The sequence below is a fragment of the Notothenia coriiceps genome, unplaced genomic scaffold (genome assembly GCF_000735185.1).
Source record: "Notothenia coriiceps isolate Sejong01 unplaced genomic scaffold, NC01 NC01_scaffold00037250, whole genome shotgun sequence".
In the NCBI taxonomy this organism is placed as follows: domain Eukaryota; kingdom Metazoa; phylum Chordata; class Actinopteri; order Perciformes; family Nototheniidae; genus Notothenia; species Notothenia coriiceps.
Window position 1 is genome coordinate 6,618,958 of NW_011369951.1, and position 25,852 is coordinate 6,644,809.

At 39.6% G+C, this 25,852-nt stretch overlaps 2 protein-coding genes across 2 annotated transcripts; one reads left to right on the forward strand and one right to left on the reverse strand.

Annotated features, from left to right (window-relative positions):
- Positions 1 to 7,595: 7,595 nt before the first annotated feature.
- samd7 (sterile alpha motif domain containing 7) lies at positions 7,596 to 12,854 on the reverse strand. Its single transcript, XM_010796636.1, has 8 exons — positions 12,752 to 12,854; positions 12,288 to 12,411; positions 11,398 to 11,522; positions 11,102 to 11,183; positions 9,774 to 10,447; positions 8,705 to 8,820; positions 8,509 to 8,619; positions 7,596 to 7,832 (listed from the first exon to the last, which is right to left on the reverse strand). The coding sequence occupies exons 1-8, from the start codon at positions 12,852 to 12,854 to the stop codon at positions 7,596 to 7,598; spliced, it is 1,572 nt and encodes a 523-aa protein (XP_010794938.1).
- A 9,652-nt stretch (positions 12,855 to 22,506) lies between these two features.
- Positions 22,507 to 24,689, forward strand: apoda.2 (apolipoprotein Da, duplicate 2). Its single transcript, XM_010796638.1, has 4 exons — positions 22,507 to 22,626; positions 22,824 to 22,945; positions 23,722 to 23,810; positions 24,448 to 24,689. Exons 1-4 carry the CDS (start codon positions 22,507 to 22,509, stop codon positions 24,687 to 24,689), a joined length of 573 nt encoding a protein of 190 aa, XP_010794940.1.
- Positions 24,690 to 25,852: the final 1,163 nt, after the last annotated feature.

Sequence of the window (25,852 nt, forward strand, 5' to 3'; positions counted from 1 at the left end):
GCAACCTCTATGCAGTGACAGTAACTTAGAAGGCCATGACGTACTCCGGTTGGCATGGGCCTTGGTTTACCTGGTTAAGGCAGACCTCGGCAATGCACATGCAAGGCGCCTCACGGCAATGCAATTCGGGTACTTATGGCTACTAACCAGGTTTAACTGGTTAGGTAACCTGAGGAGTGTCATGTGTGTGAGTCACGTTACGATCGAGACGACTAGGAGAGGAGGGGGACCGCGACGTCCGACTATTTGTCTTGTCAACCCTACGCACCGCTTAAGAGAGACGTTGCTGAGGTAAGAGTGTCGCGCAAATAGTCTGGAAAAAGAAATGAGTTACACTCTGACTGCAATTCGCCGGGCTGTTCGTTCCTCCGTCTCCGTTCTTCCATGTTTATATATATTGGGCCCCCAACCCGTAAATAATTTTTGTACTTGTGATAATGTATGTCGGACTTAGTTAGACGACGACCGACAAGTGAACACTCGGGTCGGACGCTCGGTGCGTACCTAGAGTGTGTGCGAGAGGTCGGAGCTAAGTTTTCTGTCGTGGATATTTATGTCGTACGTGTCTGAGTATTCTTTGTCACTTCCACACCCTCGTTAATCTGTGTCCACTCCCCCTCACTCTGTTTGTACCGTGGTCCACGTGTGTTAGCTCGTTGTCTTGTACCCCTTTCACCCTCTCCAACAGCAGTTATATGCGATAATTCTCGTTAACTCAATCGATATATTCTTGTACAGTAACACTCGAGTCATTCCCGCAGAGCAGCAATGTAGTTATCAGTTCGGTGTGGAAAACAAAAATGACGCAGACACTGAAAACACACACGAGTCTACTTCACGGAGGTATTTTCTGTGTTAGAGTTTTACTCGCTACAGGGTGTACTTTGAGGGTGTGTGACTCTGCAGACCGTTTACATGCAGAAAAACCTTCATAACACAGAAGGGGACGGGTAATAACCGGAAAAGCATGACATGGGCCCTTTAAGGCCCGGACACACCAAGCTGACACCAAAGAACTGACACAGACGGACCCCCAACTGTTGTGTCGCCTCGCGTCTCTGCCTTTTGGCCATGTGTCGCACTGGAGCACACCGCAAAGACTTCAGCCAACAGCCAAGAAGCACGTACGAACTGCGCATAACTCTCCTTACCAGCAGGCGGCGGTAGTCTGTATTCGTCATTCAAAAGAGGCAACAACCGGAAGACAGACTGCGTGATAACCGAGAGAAGAAGAACAGACTGGGTGATATAAACAAACAACAAATAGCGTGTGCGTTCCATTTTCAGTCTACAACGAGAAGCTCATGGAGCTTTCCCGAACCTGTGTCGAGAGCTGGAGTTAAATGAAATCTCAGATTTGCCTTCTTAATTGTTTGTTTGGGTCCCTCATTTCCGTTTCGCTTCTCATGCACTGATTCGCTAAGCTGAACAGCCAATCAGAGTGATTTATTTTGCCGACAGCCTTTGGCCGACTGCCCACCGATTCGGCTGGTTTTCGGCCGAAAAGGCGTCGGCACGGCTGAAAAGACACGACGGTGCGGGACACACCAATCTGAGTAGGGCGTGTCGACGCTCATCGTCGGCCTGTTGCCCATCGACGGCCAAAATCGGCTTGGCGTGTCCGGGCCTTACAATAAAAAAAAGAATCCATAAATCAAATGAAACTGAAATGTCATGATTTGCAGTTCTACATCCTTATACTAGTATTACAACCCGGGTATACATCAATGACCTAGATACCTTATGACGTTAATCAAAAGTGCACCACCATTAAATGGTTGAAACGAGAACCTCCCACCTATAACTGTGGATTCAGAGAGAGTGGGATATCCACCACATGGAGCAAATAACATATTTATTACGCCTACAGAAAAATACATTTATCAAGCGATGGGCCCCTGTAATGCATCTACTAATACCAGTGTTTCCCCTACCATTGTCGGAGCCCCCCCTGAAATTCAAGTTCTGTTTTTTAATAATACATATTTATAGCACCAAATTGAAACTAATCTATCTACTGTCACTTTTCACATTGAACATGTGCTCTTTTCTAAAATAGACCAGACACTTTCATTTTAAGTTATGAGTTTAGTGTTTTTTACCCTAAGAAACACCGATGCATTAATCAATAATCCACAGCTCCTCTCTCTGCTCCAGAGGATATATATATCCCAACAACCCCCCCCCCCCAAAGCAGTAAACCCAGGGGAAACACTCAATACAGTAAGAATTGTTAACACCTTTGTATGTCACTTGTATTGTCTTTCCATCATTATTATTTTTGTTTATTTACGATTCTAAGGTAGGCCATCTTTATTACATCTTTAGCCCTGGAGTGGTACTCTGTTACTGGTTGACTAATACATGAAACCTATTCAGGATTGTATTGATACAACTGGGAAATGTGACTGAAAGATATACTGTACTGTATTATTATTTGAAAAAAAAAAAAAAATGAAGTTCTAAAAAAAAAAAGAACTCCTACATGACTAAAGGTTATTCTCCTACAACATCAGGTGTGCAGCAGAGTGTTGGAGCGCACCTGTTGCAGTACTCCACCACAGACTCCCTGGTGGTGAACAGCGCCTCCTCGCCCTTCTTAGCCTTCGCCCACTTGGAGTCCAGCAGGCAGTCCACGGCCTTCGAGGCTACGAGTCAGGACACAAAGATGGACATTAACAAACACAGAGTGGTGCAGGGACTCAATATTCAACCTGTTATCTGGATAATTATTTGAATAATTATTTTAATAATCTAAAAACAAAGAAAGACACAGATGGGAACTGTTTGTTTAGTTAAGTTTAGAGAGCAGTGTAAGTGATTCAATCAATAAAGTAGCAGCTGAGGGAGTAAACAATGAGTTGAATGTCACAATAAAGCGCTGTTAAGACGAGGGAAACTACCGATTCAGCATGTTCCTCACCTCGAACACATCCTATCATTTTTTATATTCTTGTAAAAATAGATTGCCACTTTAAGATTGGCTGCCCATCCCTTAATCTGACAGATCAAACTTGAATAATGGCTGTGAAGCTCTATTCCCAGTAGGTGAGAGCCTGTAAGGTCATGTGATGGTTACAGCGCCTCAGCAGTCATAACCTTTTCCTCGAGCAACAACGGAGCAAACAGCATTTCCCAAGACTGACAGACATATGTTGGAATATATCTGTCAGTCTTGGGAAATGCTGTTTGCTCCATCATGCCACAGAACAAGTAAATACTGTGTGGGAGGATCAGGTCTATGATGCAGCGGAAAATACCACTTCAGTAAAGAGGCACAGGGTTTTCCCTAAAATACTAATGTGGAAAACCCAGTATGCTTTCGGTTTTTGTAATAAAATCGAATGCAGTCGCACTTCTGTTCAGTAAATCCATCAAATGTCAACAGAGGGCAGGAGGTAGGAGTTGTTTGCCAGCTGCCTCACATCCAATGACTGAGCACTTACCGATGAAGTAGTCGACTCGATGGCCCATCATGTTGGTGGACTTGGTGGGACAGTTAAATCGGAGGTACTTGGCCACCGCCTTCTCATCCTTGGTGGGCTCGCTCACCTCCTACAAAAACAGGACAAACACACGGGAAGTGATTTCAATCAATTGCAGTAAATTCTACAATGTCATTGATTTTTTGAGAACACAAAAGTAAAACAAATACATTAACTTGACCCTTTTGGCGTATCAAGTGAATGAAATAACTGACACATTTAAGTAACTCATTTATGCAACAATTGTGTAAAGAAAATATTACCATAAATAGTCCTGCTTGTTGATTTAAGACAAGCACTGCCTGCAACAGCCTCATGCAACCAGAGATAGGTCTTTAACTTGTACTTGACCTGTGCATACTACATTGTAACTTTTGCACAAAAATTCAAAGTGTGGTTATGTGGTTGTATTGAGAGGTGACCACACGTTGTTTAGATGATGTTGCAATCTAAGTGGCTAAACAGAAGCCTGCACAGTGCGGACCTCTAGAGATTCACATTGTGTCCCGTTTCATAGTGTAGATGTTTATCAGTAGCAATAACATGGAGTAGCCAAAAGTCATCCACACTCCTGAACACATCTGCAGTGTGTGCCGGCCTACAGCTCTGAAGCACAGGCCAGCACAGAGGGAGGCGAGCATCAGCACAATGAGAGTCAGTGCTGCTTTCTCCAGTCCAGCTGGCTCTGAGCAGCAACACGAGGAAGACGAGGCCATAAAACAAGCCTTTGTTTAAAGAAGCAGGTATCAGTCGCTAAGCTCAGTTACATGAGACCCCTACACAGAAAGCCCCCTGTCCCCGTCTACACGATCTACCTGGCATAAGCACATGCGGATAAGCTGCTCTGCTCCAACAGCAATAGTATGTGAGGACAGATTGCTACTGTTCCACACCAAATACAAGTCCTTTCAAACATATACTGTAAGTAACAGTTTGGGTTTAACCGTGAATACTGCAAGACACAATGGGAAATGCCGAAATGTCAAAAAAAGGAGAAAACCGTTGTGTAATTTGGCATGGTCATCTTAGAACAGGGCCTGTGTCATGCAACTAGACTAGAACATGACCTGCTCCTAGTTAGCACGTGTATTACTAACACCAGCCACAAACTAATGCAACAGCTCTATATTTAAACATTTCTACATAAAAGTTACGGAGTTGCAATTGTTTCAGAGAGGTGTTTGTGGCGCTGATGAACTGTTTTGATTCATACTGAAAAGAGGTTCTACCCTTTTGGGGTTAAATTGAGCATTAAAAAGCTCTCAAAATAAAAGATTATAACCTTCTTGGATTGTTGTAAGACTTAGTTAGGGCAGGCCTGTTCTTAATTAGAGAGCACTAATTGTCTAGGTGTGCATTGAAACAATAATTTTGGCTTCATGTCAAACCTTGAATACTGTGATGTGGCATTTTAATAACATGAGGACACAAGCTAGTTTGAGTTTCAGGTATGCTCATAAATGAGATAACAGCATGTGTGTGTTATGCAACTGAACCTCAAACTATACAGCTGCCATTAGGTAGAACTCAGTCTAACAACGACCCTGCAGTCATACCGTCATTCAGGTAGACTGCTCATTTGGTTTGTGGTTCAGCTGAACACAAACTTAATGAAGGTAGGATTTAAAGCCGGCCTGCTGAATGGCAGAGTATTAGTTTCAGCTAGATGCACTTAATAAAACAGGTAAGTAACATTCTCGGTTAAAAATATATTTCAGACCATAAATGCTGTACGGTAAATCACAATTGAATGGTATTTTAGAGATCATGAGAAAGTAAGGGACAACACAAATAATTGTTGTCTAATACAGAGTGATGAAGTTGGTAATGAACAGGCCTTTTTAATGGTATGTGTCGTTATTCAGCTGAGCTTAAACATAATATTACAATGTCAGCTTAATGTCACGCAATACACACATTCCATATTTTACTAAGCACAGCATATGGAATGAATCATCTTAGGTTATCTCACAATTCCACAATGACTGGGTCCCAATACCATATTGCAGTACATAGTAATACAGTATGTACAACAATCATCTCTATAGTATGTTCTGCAACTGCTAAACAATCCACATGCAGAATGATGCAATACTTTCACAATAGTCTTGACATCAACCATACTGCAAAACAATCAACTACACATGAAGAAAGCAAAATGTACAGTATGTTTCAAATGTTCCTTCTAATCCCTCCCTAGTATGACAATGGTAATCTAAACGACCACAACTTTTTTTTTTTTTACAATGAATGCTGAAATGTTTTATCACACTGACATGACCTTTAGAAACTTCAACACAGCTCGTGAATGAAAACTACAATCACATTTGATCAAAATGACTCCATACAAGTCTTAGCATATCTGTGTCTAAGCATATGCTTCAATGGGCACCTGGAATGGGAGCTTTGAGTCTTCCTCCTCTTATAAATACGGGTTATAATTTGTATGTCATGTTTTTGGAGGACTATATGGGATCCTAAAATGAAACTACTAACACCTTGTTTAAAACAATGTATTGGAGTGAAGGGAATGAACACGTAGCCACTCTGAATAAGCTGTTGCTTTAAAGTGAAGAAATGCTCCAGTCTGGGAGCCTACTACTTCTTTGCTACATGCACATTATGTTAAAGAACAACAGTATGATGTACTGTGTTGCCTCATTAATTTAAAATCCCGCAGATTGCCCCACGTTATGTAAACACGTTTAGTTAGAGCTGACGCAGCTAAGCCTGAAAACGTTAAGTTTACTCAGAATAACGATGGTGCACTGTGGAGACACTTTAACAAAAAGTACTACAACAACGTTAGCGTGTGAGTGCTACAGGCGATACAGATAATAAATAGCTCCAAAACGTCACATCAAAAATAAAAACACTAACATTTGTTTTTCGCTAGCCAGCTAATGCTAGCTACCGTTAGCCGTCATCTGGCTTCATCCGCAAACGGTTAACGGCTCCCCACAAAGATGCTACCGGTAACAAACGGCCCTCAAACGCTCCTAAACAAGGACACGGCTTTAATTCGGTGTCCCTTAACTTCTAGAGGGGTCATTTGTATGAGTTCAGTGATGTTACCTGGATCCGTTTCTTGTGCTTCCTGCGCTCCGCCATGATCCTCCAACTCAGCTCCTCCGACGTGCGCGAACCTGCGCACGCGCATAGATAGTGTATTATCGCGAGATCTTGCGATTTAGGGTTGAAGCCTTGAAGTCATAGCTTGAAGCCTACAGAATTTAGCCCATGCTGGGCATAGATGTCACCAACTGCACAGGCCCAGTCTGTCACTTTATTTGACTAAATGTGCTTACTTATAAATGTTCTATGCATTGGTTTTTCATGCAGGTGCTCGAGGTTCAACACCGGGGGAGGGACATATTTTGTCTGAGTGACGCCATGTATGTATGAATATATATTCACACAATTCGGAGGGAAATAGTGTACGTTCCACTGCATTCATTTGTTTCCTTAGTTACTTTGCAGATTTAAATAAATAATCGGCAATCGTAATCTGTTACTATTGTTTTTTGTTCTTTGTGTTACTATGTGTGTTTTTTTTATTTGAAATACAGATTTATGAAATTGAATCCTCACTTATTTATTCCTTACCATGACAGATAGGTACTGTAGGTTGTCAGTAGAAAAACACTTTATTTAAAATACAACATACGCAAGAAAGGTATCAAACATTCAAACATCTCACTTTGATTATTCTGTAACCATGTAAAACCATTCCCATATTATGTCTATGGTCCTTATAACGGCCTACTGGATGAGTGACACTTATAGCAGCTTAAAAAAATAAGTTTGTTTAAAGCTACAATCAGACTTTTAGAGGCCTGTTGTGAACAATGAAAAATATCTTCTTAGCTCTTAACTCACACATCAGTTTCACTTCACTTTTAAAAATATATTCACTTTTATATATAAAAAACAATTATTAAGCTGACACCTGGGCCTAATGGGAACTGTGCATTAAATGGCAATGTTTAGAAAGTAGTAAAAGAAGCATAATCAATCCAGTAAATGTAAACAAATCCATCACTGAGGCAGCTTGATGAGAGCCTTGCAGACTGGTGAAGTTTTTTCATCTGTCCACATGTTCAGTCCTGATCAGGCGGTCTCGCTGCTGGCAGATGGAGGGGAATTGTTTTCTGTCTCATGAAGATGATCTGTGGATTTGAGGACTTCGGGGTCTCTTGGACTCGCCAACATCTCGTCACTGGTGCAGTTGACAGGAGAGCCAATCTCTGAGGAGCGGTCCGCAGCCTTCTCTGGAGTGGCCTGCAGGGCGGAGGAGGAGAGCGGCAGGTTCATCATGTACAGAATGTTGCCCACACGCCTGGAAACCTGAAGGGGAGTGAGGAGAGTTTAAATATATTAGATTTATTAGTGTTTGCAGATGTGTCTCCAAAGACATGAAGTAGATGACAGGAAGTGCTGCAGATGTTGGTCAACATCTGTATGACACCTGTTTCCTCCATCTTTTTACAGAAGACATTTTGAAATGTCACAGTAGGAAAAGCATGTGTACAAAATGTCCCGGTTGCTGGCTGCGTTCCATTTTTTGGAAGCCCAGGGAACTCGATATTTAAAATAGAATTTTCATTCTTATTTGAAAAGTCAGAGAAATTTGAATTTTCCTTTTTTTAATTAAACATGACATTAAAGTAAGCAGTTACTGTTGTTAATATTGCATTTACATTTTCGAATTTGTATTCGAAAATGTACAGCAGGGTACAATTTTGAAAATGAAATCCAGCTTTTCTATTTTTTTCATTCATTTATTTCATTTTTAGCAACCCCTGTATTTTACTTTGACAGTCAACATATACCTCTGATAGTTAAAGAATAATCAGTAAACCTAGTTCTACTATTACAACATTTTCAACCAAAACAAATTTGAAAAATTATCATATATTGTATAGATATTGAATCCATTCAAAGTTGCATTCATTGATGAGTTATTAGAGTTGTCGTGACATGTATTCTCAGATAGCACACATCTCACATTTTGTTTATCTACCTGTGAGCGGATCTTTAGTGCTGGTCCCAGTTTGAGCCCCAGTGTGTCCAGCAGATGCTCTTCTGACAGAAGGGGCAGCGTCTCCCCGTCAATCATGTGGTCCTTAAACGTCTGCAGAGAGATGCCACACAGCATTAGCACAACAATGACTGAACAGAAAGAATAAAGAGAGTTTTAGATAACATTAGAAACCAACCTGAGCATATTCTGAACATGTGGGTATGCTGTTGATAAAGTTGTAAACATCATTCACGTTCCACTTCCTTATATCTTCGGACCCTTCATCCCCATTAAGAAAGAGATTTGGTCGACCTGGAAAAAAAGACATACAACTTAGTGGTGGACTGTAACTTTGTGACTTAACGATTTTGAGTTACTTTACTTTCCATTATATGCTTTATACGGTACCACTTTACAATAAGATAAAGGATTCATGAAGGGTTTATAATTAGGTTATGAATTAGGTTGTAAACACTTTATTTATCATTAAGAACCATTTATAAACCAGTTCTAACAGTTTTCATACTTCAACACAGGCTCACTATTTGGCAAGATGACAAAGCCTTATATTGGCTACTTAGCAAGAATCAACTCAGTGAACAACAGATACCAAGGATGCTGGCTGATGAAGAAGACGAAGTAAGCTAGGTAGCCGATATAAGGCTTAGCAACACAGATAAATGTGGGCTCACTATTTGGCAAGCAACCGGTCACAGTTGCCCTGTTTATGTATTATAAAAGCTTATTAATGATTTATAAAGTGTTCACAACCTAATTAATAAATTAACTACAAACTATTCGTAAACCCTTTATAAGGGTAGTCTTATTGTAAAGTGGTACCCTTTATACTTCCAATCCACTACCATTTAGAGGGGAATATTTCACTTTTTACTGCACTACATTTATTTGACATCTTTAGTAACTAGTTAGTTTGCAGGGTCAGATAAATAATCAAAAACATATTAATCATCAAACACATTCCTTTTTAGTATTATCTTAAGCTGACCAAGAGTAGGCAATATAAGATTTTTTTTTTTTTTACACATTAACATCCTGAAATGTAACTTTCTGTATATGAGGACTTTTACCTTGTGTTTTTAAAAATACTTTGATGATAACACTTCCTTTAGTAAGATTTTCAACGCAGCAATTTTCATGTGTATTGCTACTTTATTTAAGTAAAACATGAGCGCCTTTTCCATGACTGTGTAAAATACTGGGTAAAGGATTTTGCTAAACTAATATATTGTAATCTAGAAACTAACCAGGTGGAAGGAAACCATTTCCAGGGACTGGGAACATGTAAGGCATGCCAGTGAGCGCTCCACCAGCGGAGGGATCCATGAACTTCTCCTGGAAAACCGAACACTGGCTGGACATGTCTTTATCGTTTACCCCGCTGTTGGCCACATCCGACCCGTCCTGACTGTTCACACAGGATTTACGCAGCCCTGTCTCCCCATCTTTGTAGTTCTTCCTGCTTCCTGCTGTGAGTTCAGAGTCTATTTTTGCTTGATGGTGCGCCTTGCTGGTGGCACACTCCTCTCCCATATCCCCCTTTGCCTCCACCTCTTTCTCCTCCCCTGACGTGGCCCCCGGGCTCTGCTCTAATCTCTTATCTTCAGTGTGGCCTTTCAGGTTGGATGCGTGGCTCTCTGCGCTCTTGTGAGATGTTGGCCTCCTGCCGACCCTGCGTCCTCGCTCCCTGTGCAGCGTGCCGATGTGCGGGTAAGGGCTGGCCGACATGAGGATGCTGTTGGAGTGCAGCTCATCCAGGCTGGGGCGGTGCACGAAGACATCGTGGCCGTCTGGCATCCGCTGACGACCTCTGAACGCCATGGGGTTTGAAGAGTAGGCCATGGGGTTTTCAATTCCCAATAGTCCCTTCTGGTGGGCGTTCTCCAGCTCCTTCTGGTGCAGGATGGCATTCATCTCCATTCTGAGGGGCACACACACATATTAGACGTGCAGTTCGTGCATGATGGAGACAGATTATTCCACTTTGTTATTAAAGCCATACTTCATCCTAGACATGATCCTTTCTATATCAATTCTATACCACATTACATCTAATTTGTGAAGTAAACTGTGAACTGAAGTAAATTGGTGCCACATTAAACAACAGCACAACTATATCAAAACACCAGTTTACAAAATCTCACAGAATGTATGTAATATAATCCAAGTCTTACTTATTCAGTCATATTCTCCATTCTCCCCACATGCATTTTTGCTAGGACTTTAATACTTAAAACACTTCAAAATAAACAGAATGTGCACCAACGTGTCATTTGGAAGTAAAAGAGACCTAGATTATGATAGAGGAGTTGTGTGAGAGATTTGTATAGATAGTTTTGCAGTTGTCAAACACAAACCCCATTTATTTTAATTGGTTGGTGAAGATGTTTTGTTCAATAATTCAAAGTAAAGCAGGTGAGTCATTGATATATAAATGGTCATTTTGTAAGTTAAGTATCTCTTTTAATATAAAGTCCAAAGCTATTGTTTCAGTTTCATTCTGCAACAAGTGAAGTGGACCTGTGTGTAGGTGGTATAGGTCTGTGGGATGTTAATTACTTTCTGCACGCAATACCTGGCTATATTCTGCTTGTGGATGAACTCCTGTCGCCGAGCAACTGTTTCCATGGGTTCGGAGGGCATAAAACCATATCCAGCTGAAAAACAAAAAAAACACGGAGGCTGTTAAAACTCACTCATATTCCTCCTTACGGAAAGGCAGAGAACGGCTGGGAATTATCTCAGGTGCATCTGGCCATGCTCTCTTCGTCTTATGTACATTGCCCTGTGTTTTTATGCTGCTGCAACGCAAACATTTCCCAATTTGGGATCAATAAAGTACTAATCTATCTATCTATCTATCTATCTCACCTGCTCCAGGGAAACCTCTTCCTGGCATGACATTGGCATGGGGGGGCATAGAGGGACCCATGTGAGGTCCCATGTGCATCTGTCGGGCCTCGGAGGCTACCATCTCAGAGGTGGGAACCATCTCCCTAATGACAGGAAAGCATGAAAAATCAGTCATCTACAGTGGTTGAAAGTAACTAAGTACATTTACTCAAGTCATTTTCTTAGTTACCATTTTTAAGTACTTGTACTTTAATTGAGTGTTTCCATTTATATGCTACTTTATACTTCTCCACTACATTAAAAAGGGAAATATTCTTTTTTTCCTATTGCACATTTATTTTTTAAAGCTTTAGTTACTTTTCAGATTAGGTAAAATTATCGAGTATATTTTAAAAAAAGTTAAGAAAAGATAGTCAAACTTTGTCTGCAATAGTAACATACTGCCTAACGCAACACCATGTAAAACCAAAAATACTGTCATATATAGACAATCATTATATTCCCATATGGAGGCCATTTTTTGCACTTTGAGAACTTTTACTTTTAATACTTTTAGATCATGTTGCTAATAATACTTCTGTACTCATACTTAAATAATAAATGGAAAATTGCACTATTACTTGTAAAGGAGTATTTTGACAATAATGTACTGGTATACCTTCACTCAAGTACAGGAACTTAATACCTCCACACGTGGTCATTTATACACAACTTCAAGGGGCAGATGATCAGCTTTAATAACTGCTAATGTGGTCTCAATTAAAGCTTTGTCATTGTACAAAGTGTACCTTGTTTCTCTTGAGTAGCCATGTGTTATTTTCCCTTATCCACCTTTGGCTGTATATTCTCAAGAGGCTTTTAACCACAGAGCTACTGTTTCAGTTTTAAGAGTGAAGTCAGGTACAGACCTCTCCATGAAGCGAGGTTCGAACTGCGCTGGAACGCCCTGTAACCTCTGCTGCCCCTGGGCGAGGATCTGTGGAGCCATGGCCATCTGATTCCTCATTATCAACTCCTGCCTCTGCCTCAGCTCTGCAAGAGAAGAACAAGCACCAAAGGTCACCAGGGAGTCAGTCTACACAGCCTCTATATGTGAGACGTGCACCGATTGACTGTAAAAGCTGAAGCCTGCAGGTACTACTGAGCAGGTAACAATCCAATACACTCCAAAGACAAGGTCAGACAAGTTGGATTAACCTGTTTGGAGCTCAAAAATGCATATTCAGGCTTTAGGGAGGTGTCAGGACCTGCATTTTTTCACATTCTCATGAATTCTACGCCAATTTTTTGTGTTTTTTTATGTTTTATAACATTTTCTTTGAATCTTCTAGTATTTAACATTGTTGTTTAGAATTGTTTTTTCATATCTCACCTCCAGCTGACATGCCGTTGACCAGACGGTACCAGTGCTTCTCATCCAAAGCACCCTGCTCTCCCAACGCTGTCATCTTCCTCAGCTGCTCCCGTGGGGTCATGACACGCGACCTGCGACAGAAACCTGTAAGAGTTTTTTGAAAGTTAGAATATAAAAAACATTGACATTTTGTAACATTTTGGAATATAATTTAATAGAAAATGTAACTTGGATGGATGCAGACATTGTGTAATTCCTCATGAGTACCACAAGGAGGCAGCACATCTCTACACATTAAATAGCCTGTTGATGGTTAAAGGACTTTAGGGTATCATCCTTTATAAAATAGTATACTTATATGTAACTACTCAAATGCTAACAAACAAACAAACATATTTGTCACTTCACAATGTCATCATATATATTAAATATAAAAACGATTATTTTTAACCAATCAAACTTAAAATTAACAGCACATTTTGTGTCGCAACAATTGAATGAGGAAGACTTGAACAATTTCATATAATTAATAAAATATTTGAAAACTGGCAGCTAGAATGAACTACCAATATCATGTCCATGCATACACAAAAATATATTCCTTAACCCCTATATCCTTCCTCTCACCTTTCACCTCTACCTTGACAGTGAGCATTAATCTTAACCAACTTTAGCCCTAACCCTCACCTTAAACCTAATCCTAAATTTAAACTAAACACCTACATCCAAATCTTCAACGGAATACCAACCCCTTAACATGTGGAGAAATCTTCGGAGATATTCATCTTATCTTTACATTACATCACATTACATACTGTATAGTTATAACATGACACATACACACACCCTCCAAATGGCCATATTGTTTTTGGCTGGGCCAGCAGCTTTTGTAAGGGAGCACAATTGACTTAGACACCTACAATTAGCCTTCTAGACTGCACAAATCCAATTACAAAATATGATACTGTAAATGACAGCGCGATAATCCAGTTCTGCTAATCCAGGAGCAGAGTGTTCAATATGCCTCTATTTAGATGAGTGCCCACAAATTCACCACCACCTCTTCGTATCATACACGTTTACAGTGATCATGATTGTATTTGATTAATAAGCTGGTCAGTGTTTGGGACAGGTGCAAACTGTGCATTTTTTCTGCTGTCCCCTCCCCCAGAGAAGATTTACCCAGAGGCCTTGAGCATTATCCACAGTCCCTCAAGTTCCCTCTGAAGCTCATCTAATCTGAGGGCTGTAATCCACCTATTAGTCCTGCAACAGTCTGCTAGATGCATCTGGTGACCTGCCTGAGACCGCCCTGCTGGGCCATCCCACCCCCATCCTCACCTCCCAGGCCTCTGTTACCCTCAGGATCCTATTAGCTAAATCCTGGCTATACAGCACTTTAAAGGGATGTGTTAGAGGTAATCCGCACGTTTAGAGTTTTACCCTCAGCAAACCTTGCCTGTAAGCATCCTGGACAATACACCCTAAGTGCTAAGCCTATTAGCCTCCATTAGCTCCCAGGATGTCCTAAAAACACCTTGGGGATAAATCTGGGGATGCAATCGGTTTATGTGGAGCTATGTGGTGCGAACATATGCACCCTTCCACCACCTACCTCTCTGTCAATATCACAACAGCTAGCGTCAGCAAATGCGAAGAAATGTATTCCAACAATTATGTCTCTGTGATTCAAAAGTTGTCTCAAAGTCCCGAGACGCAGGGCATTGTGACAAATGTATTACCGATTTCCCACTCACTTTATTTGGAATCAATGTTTAGAATTTCATGTGTGATACATCTATCTGTTCTTCAACAATATTAAGCTTTTAAGTGTTAAGAGTTTCCATACTTGGTTGATTGAAGAAACAAAAATGTAAATATCCCTGATCCTTTAAACATAAAAACATTTCAGAAACTGAACAAGAGGAGTCTGTATTAGCACCCAAGTGTGCCTCTGTATGTTTTAGCATTACATGCAAGTGACAGAGCTTAGCTGTTTAAAAAATAAATAAATGTATATGCAACGATTTCCATGATCCCCAAATACTCTTCTGACCATTAGGATAAACAAATGTTCAAACTGCTGCAGGATAACAAACGATATTTTTAACTTTTTTCTGTTGGAGCTGTGCTGGACATGACTTATGTGCTGTGATCTTAAACACGAACAAAGACATATTGGGGTTTTTTTGTTGAGTTTTTCAGATTTTAAATGATTCATAGTGTCTAAATTGTGTACAAATATCCATCTACCATCTTTGTTTGGATTTGTAAATAAGCTTCGGACAACATAATATTTCATACAGATTGCTGAAAGAGTCTTTTAGGATTCTGCACATACCTTAGCATTTAGTGTCAAATAACATTTTAGGTTTAATAAAGGTTGTTTTTCTTGAGGAAAATGTTAAGCTGCATAATGTAAAGGTAATACTTGTGAGGAGAAAAGTATGGCTACACTTGTGGGAACTTGATTGGAATCCTCAGTTGAGGATAGTTCAATCACAGCTAACACTTTGATTAAGTTAAAGTCTTGAAGGTGAACTTGTGGCCTGAGACTTAACATGTTGTAACACATCCTCAATCCTGAAACATCAGGGTATTTATATGCAACCCAGTCTCACAGCATTTTGTGTTATAGTTACGAAATTAATTTAATCTATTGATTCGTGTTAACCAACACGATTTTCGCATTTCTTTCGTGTCACACAGAACGATTTTAAATGCAATGTATTTCTATTGGTAGTATGTTTCGTGCCTGCACCACGTCTTTTTGTCCGGTCGGGTCTTGGAAGACCAGAAGCTGTGTGGTTCATAACAACATTTTTTTGCCGTCCGCGAGGAAAATAAATGGGGCTCAGAGCCTCAGAATACTGAAATCTGTATTTGTTTTAATATTTTTTTCCTTCTAACTTGGTATTATTTACGTTGCTTTTAAAATCGTACTGTCAATAGATTAATTTTGTGACTATAACACGATATGCCGTGAGACTGTGTTGTTATATAACCTTACAGGGACATTTAAAGCAGAGTTTTGTGAGTGAGTGCGTCATAACAGGTGATAAACTCCTGTCTCATATTTCCTCGACAAACCAAGGCCACACCACAGCTGCCAAATCCGGGGATTTGCTGTTGCTGGTTAATCTCATTACAAGAATGAATTAAAAGGAAAAATTGCTGACGACTCGGATGCAGTTTCGAGGAGGTCATATCAGACAAGACAGAAGTATTGTCTAGTCCTTCTTAATCCTCACACAACGTACTCATGCTAAAACCATGCATGTTCTGCCAGTAACAAAAGCAGATTACATTTGATTGAGTTGTTTGTGGTGAGAATTACACATGGTGTCATAATCTCACATGACAAAGTGTTTAAAAGGATGATTGAAAGAATACAAATCAATATAAATCAATATATTTAAATTAATACAAATCACCACAGTTGATACAAACCTCATGCTTATTTATGATGTATTTTAGCATCATTTCTTTTTTTTTAATAAGCGCTATTTACAGAATCTAGCTTAATTAAGATGGTAATTATCCAGATTTCAAGGTTGTTTCCCCAATCATAATTTGCATTTTTATAACATTGTGATGCAAATATCCAGTTTAACACATTTAGGATTGTTTGTTATTTTTGCTTACTGAGGCATAAGACATTTATAATGTATAGTCGGGAATAAACTAAGAAGATTTCATGCTTTTACAAGAATAACTGTAGAGTACATTTGATTTCCAACAACTGAAATCGAAGTAGACAAATCAGTCACAATGAAAGAAAAAGACAAATGGGCGAAGGGAAATAAAAGGAAGAGGAATATTTAAATGACTTACCTTCAAGTTCACACTAATGAGCAGACCTGGGAACTGGTTTTGTATCAATTCAGGTCAAAAAGGTCAAACAAGTGAAGGGAATACCAGCTCACGACTGTCTCTCTCTTCAACTTCCAACTAAATGGCCTTCCTCGAACCAGCCAACTGCTCTGAGTGTTGCCAGCTAACTGCCTTAACTAAAAACGACCCCTTAAATACCGATTCATTTCATCTCCATTAGATGGCCTTATCTCCGGCGGTAAGCCCTCCCTGTCCTGACATCACTATGATCTCCCATCCAACTGCCCGCCGCACCTTGTCACTGATGTGTATTTACTGAAGCAGCACTGGTCCTAAGCATGGAGGGCTAAACCTCTTTCAACATTTACCTCACTAATCCCTTGTTAGCGCTTTAGACCATAGTTAAGACACCTAAATGCTTAGCTTCCTTTTCCAGTTGCAAAATGTCGCATGCCCTCCTTAGCTGCTCTGCGACCACATGCAGAGAAGCTACATGACGCTGTGTGCAGACTTTTTTAAATCTACAGATCAGTCTTGTTTTTGTTTTTCTCACATGTCTAGGTAGGGTGTCAGTAATATGCTCCCCAGGGGGCTGAGGGGTTGACCCAAACATGCTTGTTGGTAATTTTCTAGAAATCCGACTAAATGTATGGCGGATGATCCTCTCAGACCTCTTAATCTGACAGTTTGTGCTCACCAACCGCTTACAGCAAGACCCTGCACTTCTTTGAATTACGTTTTTTTCTTTAATGCCTGGCGGGCAGAAAGGTGTGCACAGTTGGTGGGCCGGGGGGACAATTTGTTAAACTGCAGTTATGAAAGAGCGGGGACAGACTGTGTGATGTTTCTATCGTTTTCTACAAGACAGCAAAGCGCTCCTGCAGAGTTGAGTGAAATTAGAGGTCACTGAACCCTTGTGAGGTTGAACTGTCTTGCAATATACCACAAGGTAAAATATAGCAGTAAATACTATCCCACTTGTGCATTTTAAAGCTTTTATTTGTCCCAAAACGGTGGTTGCTAACAAGTTGCTAAATTATAATGCTAAACGTCATCGCGCCAAACAGAGTCTGACTAATGGTGACATTAAAGATGGGGTATGCAATTGACTTCAGAAACACTTTTTCTTATATTCCATGGAATGCTCTTAACATCCCGATAGCAATGAATATATTAAAAAAAATGTCATCTGTGGAAGCCGTGGTGCTGTATAAAGCACGACCAATTATTTGTAACTGCCTGTCAGCCTTCCATCTGTGCACAAACTTATCGTGCCCTCATTGGTCATGTGCGCGTCCGTTGGAGAAGGGGCTCTGTAAGGAAGTCTGAAGGAAGAGGCAGATCTTTTCCGGTTGTATACTTTCAAATTCTAGCGCACTCAAGCTGGTGTCTCCAAAATTACATACCCCACCTTTAAGTCATGGGACTGTGGATTATACCCTATACAGTCTATGATTATACCTTAATGTTGTTTTTTTATTAGTTTGAAAATGTAGAACATAATGCCATTCCTATTAGCCTCAGCTTTTCTTTAGCCTACGCTTAGTGCAACTGGTAGCTTGCTAACATACTAAACCAAGATCGTTAGCATGGTTAGCATTAAAGCATCGTAGCATTTGCACTGTCACCCTTAGTGTTCTATAAACCTAATAATATAGTGCATTAACAAGATGTTTCTTCTAAACAATCATTCTTGATCTGCCTTCTCCTGATACAAAAAAATGTAATGCCTTTGTTAAGATCTGAAAGCAACTGAAGTCATGTTTCTCAAAATGATTTCCCAATGATGAGAACCGAGCAGCTGAATATTCTGCAGCTACTCCTCTTCAAAACATGAAAAGGTGCACCTGGTCATCAACAAAGCTTTGGTACACTCTGTCATGACAATTATGCTAATTTCGTATTGAAAGGGGTTTAATGTGTGCCAGGAAATGACTCACCACACCATTACAGTACATTACAATTCGTATTACAACCAATTCAGGCTTTTACCCTCTGCATACTGCAGCACAGACACATTACACGTGAGTTTCCTTCAGTCATGCTGTTGTTCAGAGCAGTTTGGAGATGGAGCGTCCTCATGCTGCAGAAGAGGGATGTCATTATAAACACCAGAGCTGCACTGAGCTCTTATATCAGTGACCTTTAGCTTGAATAAACTGTTTCAGTCTCCTGTGACCTGATGCTGCTGCTGGATGTGTGTGTTCAGTTTGTTGAAGGGATGCAGCTTCTAAAGACTAGACGTTCATAATAGAGCTTTGCAGATAGAGCCTTTGCTGTCAGGGCTGCTGGACTTTGGAACAAACCGCCTTAGAAAATCAGGGTCTTTAATTCACTTTAAAAAACCCACTTTTTTAGAATTACTTTTATGCGTTTGTATTTGTGTTTTATTACTAACTTGTGTTGTTTTATTCTGAACTGTATAATGTGTTAAATTTTGGGGTTTCTGGTATATTTTATGCTCTGTGTGTACATAATCTAAATGTGTTCGTAACATTTTGTGAATTTGTTTGAAATGTGCTGTATAAATAAAGTATACTATTATTATTATTATTATTATTATTATTATAGTCCTCAACAACCAGGCCTCCCCCTACCTCACAGACCTGCTGCACCACCACACCCCTTCCCGCTGCCTCCGCTCATCAGAAGCCAACCTCCTATCCATCCCCACCCGCACCAATCACCGGACCTGGGGGGACAGAGCCTTCTCCGTCGCTGCCCCCTCCCTCTGGAACTCACTCCCACAACCCATCAGAGACTGCACCGACCTCACCACCTTCAAAAAACTCACAAAAACTCACCTCTTCAATCTGGCTTTTCATGTGTGATTGTTTTTGTATTATTTGACTTTAACTTTAACTATATATTTATTTGTTGTTCCTTTCTTCTCTTTTCTTTTTTCTTCACTATTATCTGTAAAGCGTCTTTGAGCACCTGTAAAAGCGCTAACAAATTAAATCTATTATTATTATTATTATGGTTTCAGTCCATTACTATTCTAATAATTACTGAACGTCTTGAATCTATTCTCTTTTCATTGCAGTTTGCAACAAAACAACTCAGTTTAAGAATTACACCCAATGTATTTATCCTCCAAACATAGACATAATTTCATCATAATTCAAACCATGTGATTTGAATGTACAAATGCATAAACCTTTGTCTTCATTCCAAAGGTGAAAGTCCAATGTGATACTTCAAATAGAAACATCAAAAAACAAGTTTAACTTTTAAAGTAACATTTTATTGCCTTTGATTATGGAAAATGTCCCAACGCTTACAGCCTGACAGAGAATGCCGTTCGATGTGGTGTCATAGAAAACATCTTATACGCATAATACTACACAGAGCCATGTTGCAGGAATTTTATTATTGCACATAATCATTGTAACCCTGGTGTTGCATATTTTAATCTTAGTCTTTGTACTTGCTTTCCTCTGAAGCCATCTTCTACTTAATGAACACAAAAATACATATATTGTAAAAACAGCACCAACCTGTTCCGTTATGGCTTATCAATCTGCATACTTGGTTGCAGCTGCATCACTGTTTTGTCAACGAGTGCATTAACTTCGATTTAAGTTTTATTAAAATCAATACATGCTACATAAACCTGATTAACGTAAGTAGTAACTGTCTGTTTGAGCAGGAGACAAAAAGGTAAATTTCTACTGAAAAGAGACTTATGAAGGATTTAGGGAATTAAGAGAGCAGAGCATTAGGACACCTAAACCGCTAATTTAAGAATCTCCTAGTGTAAGCTTTTTATGAGGGATTTCTGTCCGTCTTGTTTGCACCCAGCATTATAGAGTCACAGTGAGGCGAAGGGATCAGAACAGGTTTACCTCCAGGAAGAGGACCGGCTATAAATTCACAGAGCACAAACACACTTCCATCTTCTAATTGCAGGAACAATCTGGAGACCAGATTCCTTGCCATTGAATGACAAATGCCCCAGAAAGCTGTAATCCCTCAGAGGTGCAAGTCTTTTACACTCAGTGGAAATCTTGTTTAGGTCTCGATTACTGTGAGATTTAGGATAAAGAATCCCTGAAATAACTGGCAAAGCCTTTAGATCCTCATTGTATTACATTCAGGTAATGTGTACTGACACAGTGAATGTCATTCAAGATTTCACTTAAGTATACAAACATACGACTTAAAGCAAATACAACGAAAAGTATTACAGTAAAGTCCCTTTAAAGAGTTTTATAATGATATACCCATCATATCATTGAAATATTGTATGCTTTAAAATGTAAGCAACAGTTTATGTAGTAGCTTGTAAAGTCATTTATATTGGACTTAATTTAATCGCTTAATATATATCTGTAAATAACTTGGAATTAAAGCTTTAAAATAACAAAGTAAAATACTCACATCAGAGTGTAAAATAAAGGTGTAATTAGATTGAATTACTCAAGTAAAATGACAATTACTTCATGTTTTACAATAGCACTTGAATACATTTACTTTCAACTGCTTTAATTGAAATGTTCTTGCTCGCCTAATACTGTAAAAATATGCCTATTTATTATTATACATTTTTGCTACAACTACTTAATGCTACAAAGTCACCATCTTCATCTGAAAGCACTGGATGGGGAAAACACATCTAGGTAACATCAAGGGACTAAAGTTTATTTTTATGTTGTGAGACACGAGAGGAAAATATTTTTAGGCAGGTAATCTTGCAGGAGCCTCACACGTCTGCATCAATGAAGAAGAACAGCTCTCACCGTGACAGTCTCCAGAGGACTGATCAAACACCTGATCAGAGGCTTACAGCGCCTTCTGAAGTAAAAGTGAAATGATTAGCAGGGCCTTCTGTACGATGTCTGAGGCTGTTAGGCTAAATGTAAATCACTGTGGTGTCACATATTGGATCCATTGGACTATTAATTTGTTTTGATTCAAGTTGCTCTGATAGCTCCACAATGCATTGAGCTGAAGACTGACAACAAAAATGCTCACAATGGCAGACTTTACATGTTTGGCATGTGATGTTTACCCTGTTCACCACCTTAGTGTGTTAGCAGGCTAACGTGTGCTGCTGTACTTAGCATTACACATCATCATGTACAATACAGGCAGACGGTAATGTCAATAGAGAGTTTGGCCCCTAATTGAATACATTACAAAATGCACTTTTCCAACAAATAAATGGTGGTTGAGCATTTCATATATTATGTTTGAATGTAATAATACGGTATATGTCATTCATTTTTTAAATATAGTAAAACCAGAGGAAAACTTCTAGTTTAGACGCTTGTGCATTTTACTCAAAAGTCGACCTCACTGTGGAGCTTCTGGAAAGATCAGTGGGGTCACTACAGTTAGTAGGATTTTTTCTCCGAGCAACATGAATGTCATCTGATAGAGATTAAGATATAATAATCTGAATCAGTGCACAAACCAACATTACCTTCCAAAAACGACTTCACATTCTGCTGTATCAGTTGGTATAAATGTGTTTATTTTGTCCCTATTGAAAACTTTTTACAATGTTTTATACATTTTTTAAACTAAATAAACCAATTTAAATAAAATCAATTTTTTTTACATATTAAAAAAACGCTATAGTATAATGGTTAGAATATTTGCTTTTATTCTGAGCTATTTTTGACAGCAGCACTGTTATCTTACTTTTACAATAACATGTCAATCATCTCCACTTATGTCAGAGGCCTTTGTGTAAACAGGTGCATATTCTCCCACAAATGTATAGAAACAGCCTCACATGTTATCGTGAAGGAGAGGCTGATAAAACATATCTATAAAAACTCCACCAAAACGCAGATCTTCACTTCTACCAGTTATACAGGTAAGCAGGAGGCAGTTCTCCTTTTCTACGCCGGTGTCTCTTTTTAAATGAATTTATTATAATTATTCCAAATCTGTATAACTTTTTGTTTTATCCAGGTTGTGGAGAAAACATGAACGCCATCCAGGTAATTTCCCTCACTCTGCTGTCCGTTCTGGCAGCCAGCGCTCAGGTCATCATGCCAGGAAGATGCCCCCAGACCGGCGTCCAGGAGGACTTTGATACTGCCAGGGTGAATACAAACTTTATTAAACTCTGTTGGGAAACAAGGCAGCATTTAATTCACATTTCATTAAGTTCCAGGAGTTAGCAAATGAGGCCTTCTGGGACCTGCTGTAATAAACAACAATTGCAAATGAATGCCTCAAGACTCTGCAGCCCTTCATCAACAGTAAATTGATGTCGTGTTGTTGTGTGTTTGCTCTGCAGTATCTTGGTAAGTGGTTTGATATCCAGAGACTGCCACACACCTTCCAGAAGGGCGAGTGCTGCACTGCCACCTACAGCCTGCAGAGCCCCGGAGTCGTTGGTGTCCTCAACAGCGAGCTGCTGTGAGTACTCCACATGCATACATTCACTTTTTCATGAAGAGTTTGACCACTAGAATGTATTTTCTGGAGCTATTACTTATCAACAAGGGGGTTTCACTTTACTGTGAAGGCTAAACTAAGTTTTGTGAAGCCTGTGACTGTCAAAAGTCTTTAATTTACATTTACTCATGTACTTCTTAAAATACATACAACTTTGATGGATTGTTACCATACTTGACTTTTTCAATTGTAAGCTATATAAATAAACATTGATTGATTGACCAGGGCCGACCAACATGAGGCCCGTCAACGGTGCCGCATAAGCACATAGGGCTCAGATGAGGCCCCCTCCGCAAGGTGAGGCCCCACGCAGTCTGCATGACCGGCCTGTAGGGAGGGACGGCCCTGGATGGGACTACTGTGCTCTTACTTTACTACTATATATTGAATATATATTACAGTTAGATGTGGTTACTTTACAGATTTAGAGAGCACAAAATAAACACATGATCAGGCTATAAAAACATGATGCTGTGGTTTAGATTAAACTATCCAACAGTTTATAATGTAGGTGACAGAGGATGCTACTATTAAAGTTCTCTGTAGCAGCAGCAGTATAGTGATATTCTTAAAATATGTTACTCTCTGAAAGGTAGCATACACCAAAAAACTATACTTTTACTACATTTTTCTGTTCATACTTATTTAGGACTTTCACTTTCAGACATATATTATACAAAATAGGTCCTCCACTACTTTGTGTAAATGTTTCTAAATGTATGTTTTGTTTCTTTTAGTTCTGATGGTAGCATTAGCTCCATCAATGGTTCTGCCACCGCCAAAGACCCCTCTGAGCCGGCCAAGCTGCAGGTCTCCTTCTTCGAGAGTAAGGACATCTTATTTATTACGAACCTGGAAATATAACTGTTCCAACACTCAGAGTTACAGTTGAAGTGTCCTCTCTATCAATACTGTAGAACAGGGGTGCCCAAACTATGGCCCGGGGGCCAAATGCGGCCCGCGAGCCATTTTTAATCGGCCCTCAGCAAATAAAAAAAGTATAATGGAATATGGCCCACAAATTAAACTTGTGCTTGTCTTATATTGTACTTTTCAAATATATATACGTACAAATATACTATACAGTATTCATGTGTTAGTAATCACATTTTTTAAAGTTGAAAACATTTTCTAACAAATGTGAGTTGATGAGACAAAAGCCCAATAACTTATTTACAAGCTTGAAATATACCCTTCATATTTTCCCTTATTATAAGCAATCTGAGGCATCTGTTTTCAGGAATGAGCTGCTAACAACATAAAGCAAACCCTATGGAGAGCTGGGATGTAGGCAGTTCGTTTTCTAAATCATTTTTCAAGTATCGAGAATAATTTACCCACATTTGATTGATTTTGCTAACTTATAACTTAAGAGGTCATATATCAGTGAAAAAAGTTTGGACATCCCTGCTGTGGAAGAATATACATTTTAAATTGACATTACTGTCTCTTTTCACCTGCAGACGCCCCCCCTGCTCCTTACTGGGTGCTGTCCACCGACTACGAGAACTACTCTCTGGTGTACAGCTGCACCGACCTCGGGGTGCTGCACTTTGACTTCGCCTGGATCATGAGCAGAGAGCCCACCCTGTCCGAGGAGACCCTGGGGGAGCTGCAAGGCATCCTGTCCTCCATGGGAGTGAGCGTGCACAAGCTGCTCACCACCGACCAGTCCGAGGCTACCTGCAGCTCCATGAGCCTGTAACTGAGTCAGGGGAGCGGGCCTGCAAGCGGACATTTGGTTAACTCCTCACTGTTTGTCTCATGCAAAGTCAATGCAATAAACTTATTTAAACAGCAGAGCAGGGTGTTGGTGTCTTTTCTATGTTACTGGGAGGTCTGATGATAATGTGTATTTTTGGTAGGTTATAGGTTACAGCTACTAGTTACCCTTTAAAAAATGAATGAAGAAATCATTATAAATTTGATTACCCTTTGTTAGAAAAATATCACTCGTCACCGTGTGAGACAGCGACCCTTTAGCGGTTGGATTTTCAGGAAAAGAATCAACCACGAGAGGAGGTAGAATTGCAAACCATGGTGAATTTATTCCAAAAACACCACAAGAGAACAGTAGCCAGCATGTAGTTGTTCACCACTCCCTGTACATGTTCACCCTTCCTCTCTGACTGAAGACTTATAGAGGTTCTTGATTGGGAGAAACCATTCACAGGTACACTTAATAAATACACGTGTCATCATAATAATTATAAAGAATATCCATAATATTATTTACATAGCATTTTTAACTGTTTATATCTGTTAATTGAACCCAAAACAAACATGATAACTGATCAGAAAAAATATAAATACATTCCCAAGTAAAACAGAAACCCCTACGCCTATCTCGCTACTTGGTTCGTCCCGAACACACACGTTTGAGCTTCAATAATCAGGATACATGTATTTATTATCCTTAAAGTAGTCATCACATACAGAGCATTTGGTACAACTAGTTCCCAGAACAGTGTCCTTCACATGCTTATAAACAAGAGAGGGTGTTACACAGTCACAAGATGGAGGAATACCGGTTCAAAGCAGTATACAATGTTTAGATTAGATCAGCTAAGGCCCACGTCAGAAATTATCATGCTTGTCATATGTCTATCTCCATAGAGGCTGGATCATCATGTTAATCATTGTCACAAAGCTATCATATGACAAAAAAAGTCCTGATGCTCTTCTAGGTAATCATACATCCTGTTACGTACACAGCCACAGTTGGGCCTTTGTTATCATGCATAACTCTGATATTGGAAGAGTACGTTCAGTATTTTCGGTGACATTTACAACTTAAAAAAAAAACAGGGCAAAAAGCTGAGAATTCATTTAAACAAACCTTTATTGCTTTCTGTTTTTTATTTCGAA

Excerpts from the sequence above, each read along its gene's own strand:
- samd7 (XM_010796636.1), bottom strand. The coding sequence starts at position 12,854 with ATGACCCCACGGGAGCAGCTGAGGAAGATGACAGCGTTGGGAGAGCAG. Across the intron at positions 8,620-8,704 it reads CATGTTCAGAATATGCTCAG|ACGTTTAAGGACCACATGAT; the intron begins GTTGGTTTCTAA and ends ATCTCTCTGCAG. Across the intron at positions 7,833-8,508 it reads CACTAAAGATCCGCTCACAG|GTTTCCAGGCGTGTGGGCAA; the intron begins GTAGATAAACAA and ends ACTCCCCTTCAG.
- apoda.2 (XM_010796638.1), top strand. The coding sequence starts at position 22,507 with ATGAACGCCATCCAGGTAATTTCCCTCACTCTGCTGTCCGTTCTGGCA. Across the intron at positions 22,946-23,721 it reads GTCCTCAACAGCGAGCTGCT|TTCTGATGGTAGCATTAGCT; the intron begins GTGAGTACTCCA and ends TGTTTCTTTTAG. Across the intron at positions 23,811-24,447 it reads GCAGGTCTCCTTCTTCGAGA|ACGCCCCCCCTGCTCCTTAC; the intron begins GTAAGGACATCT and ends TTTCACCTGCAG.